Source organism: Sinocyclocheilus rhinocerous, unplaced genomic scaffold (assembly GCF_001515625.1).
Source record: "Sinocyclocheilus rhinocerous isolate Xijiao unplaced genomic scaffold, SAMN03320098_v1.1 scaffold1292, whole genome shotgun sequence".
Classification (NCBI taxonomy): Eukaryota; Metazoa; Chordata; class Actinopteri; order Cypriniformes; family Cyprinidae; genus Sinocyclocheilus; species Sinocyclocheilus rhinocerous.
Window position 1 is genome coordinate 789,723 of NW_015656599.1, and position 2,221 is coordinate 791,943.

The following is a 2,221-nucleotide window of genomic DNA, read 5'->3' on the forward strand; positions in this document are numbered from 1 at the left end:
TAATTTATTTTAACTAAAGACACAAAAACGGTCAGTAATAAAATAACAAATAAATGACAAGCAATAGCACAAACAAATACAAAAGCAAGATACTAATTAAATTAACAGTGCTTTTAAGTTTTTCAGGTAGGTCTAACAGTAATATTCAGGTACAGAAATTCAATAATCTATTTAACTAACAAATATTACCTAATTGTATGAAGACCACGACATGACGGTGTACCCTTGAAGAAGCCTCTTGCCTCCTTCTCCACTCATGTCTGGCTTTACTTTTCCATCTCATCCTCCTCCAGTCTCGCAGCCCTCCCACCTGGCTCTCATATTCGCTGTCTTAGTTGATCTTCCTCCTTTCTCTCCACCGCTCCAGTCAGGGGCTCTATTGTGTGTCAGTCCTCCTACACAGAGGTGACTCATTCTTCATTACCCCATGCTCTTTTTTTTTTTTTTTTTTTCCTTTTTTTTGACTTTGTTTCTCCAGATAAACATAGGGAGGTTGAATTGTGCCATTTCTGTGTGTGTTTCTTTAGCTATCTTCTGGAATTTTCTCTTGCAGGTTCAAAAGTGGGAATTATGGCGTAACATGCATTTAAGTGATTTCGGTGTGAAAGAAATTTACATATAATTGTAGATTGCAAAATGATCATTAGGAGCTGATCCTAATCTATGATCAGATTGTTACTGTTACTAAGGGGACATGGGGATTGAAAAAATGAGAGATGTAAGTCTATTGGAAACTATATGGAAACTAAGCTGATCCTAATCTATGATCAGATTGTTACTGTTTTATTCTGCGGAACTACTAAGGGGACATGGGGATTGAAAAAATGAGAGATGTAAGTCTATTGGAAACTATATGGAAACTGTTTCAGTGTTTTTGTTCGCTTGCAAACGTTCTACAATGGCCCCTAGAAATTTTGTGTTTGCTCAGAACATTTTTAGATTTGCTCACAAAAATGTTTTTACATTCGGGTATGTGTTGACACAAGATGCATGAATAGCTGCCTTGGACTCTGTATGGCTCGGAGGTGGTCTTATTTAAATAACTAGCTATCTACGTAGAAATCTGCAAATTGAAACAGCTCGCTGGTTGACACGGTTTCAGACTCAGACAGTCCATAACAAACTGGCTGGGTGTTTTCTTTTCAAGATGAGGGAGATGCAGCAGCTTTCTGGAGGTCAGAAGTCTCTGGTGGCTCTGGCTCTCATCTTTGCCATCCAGAAATGTGACCCTGCTCCTTTCTACCTGTTTGATGAAATCGACCAGGCTCTAGACGCCCAGCACAGAAAAGCAGTGTCAGGTACCATCAGCCAGTGCATTGTTGAAAGGCTTGGTCAAGAATAAACTACTACATCAACAGAAAGCAGCGTATATGAAATTTTCCAGTTTATATTTATATAATTCTACCAGAAATGTTGTATTTTAAGTTTCTCATGTCAACACGGCAGACAAAATGCTTTGTCAGGGCTCCAGACTGCGCCTGAAACGATCGCATTTGCGACCAAAAATATTAATTTGCTAGTGATATTTTTGCTGAGGTTGCCACTGTTAAATTTACATGTTATGACTTAAAAATTTGCATCTAATGCCTTTTTCCTATTTGTTTTGTGATGGCATCTTTGCTATGTTGACGTAATAAACTGAGACGATGCACATCAAAGTTTTAGTGAAAAAAAACTAACTTTCAAACAGCCCTCATCTCTGCCGAACAGCAGCTAAAAGCAGCTCCAGTTGTGGCAGCATGAGAGAGATCAAAAATGACGGAGATGTGCGAAGTAAAAGTGCAGAAAAGCAGTGTCTGTTTCGTGCACAGCTTGAACAAACTACAACAGGTAAAGCTGTCAGCTGTGTGAATATTAACAATATATCGTTAACAATTCTCGTTTATAACTGATACTAATATGGCTTCTTGTTATCAAGATCTTTAGTCTAAATGCTGTGTTCTGTTAATGTGTGAGCTTCATATTATTTGTAGCGCACTTGCAGTCCAATAATCACAAGCTTTGTGCTGTTATCTTTTAATAAACAAAGTATGAGCTTTAAAATTCTGCCAAATTCATAACGGAATTCAAACAATAAATACAGTTTTGGTGCTCTTTAATGTAGCATGAGCGATCGCTTTATTGTCTCAGTTCAAACGGCACGTGAACATATCAAAGCTTTCTCTTTACTGCTGTGGTGTGAACATTCAATGTTTCAAACTCCGGAAAATGTGTAAAGCTT

The 2,221-nt window shown here is 37.8% G+C and overlaps 1 protein-coding gene across 1 annotated transcript in view; it reads left to right on the plus strand.

Moving 5' to 3' along the window:
• LOC107720335 (structural maintenance of chromosomes protein 3-like) overlaps window positions 1-377 on the plus strand; it is a 17,663-nt gene extending 17,286 nt beyond the window's left edge. The window contains exon 22 of the mRNA XM_016528016.1: window positions 294-377. Coding sequence (XP_016383502.1) covers window positions 294-335 — 42 coding nt within the window. The 3' untranslated portion in view covers window positions 336-377. The remainder of the gene's footprint in view (window positions 1-293) is intronic.
• The last annotated feature ends 1,844 nt before the right edge of the window (window positions 378-2,221 follow it).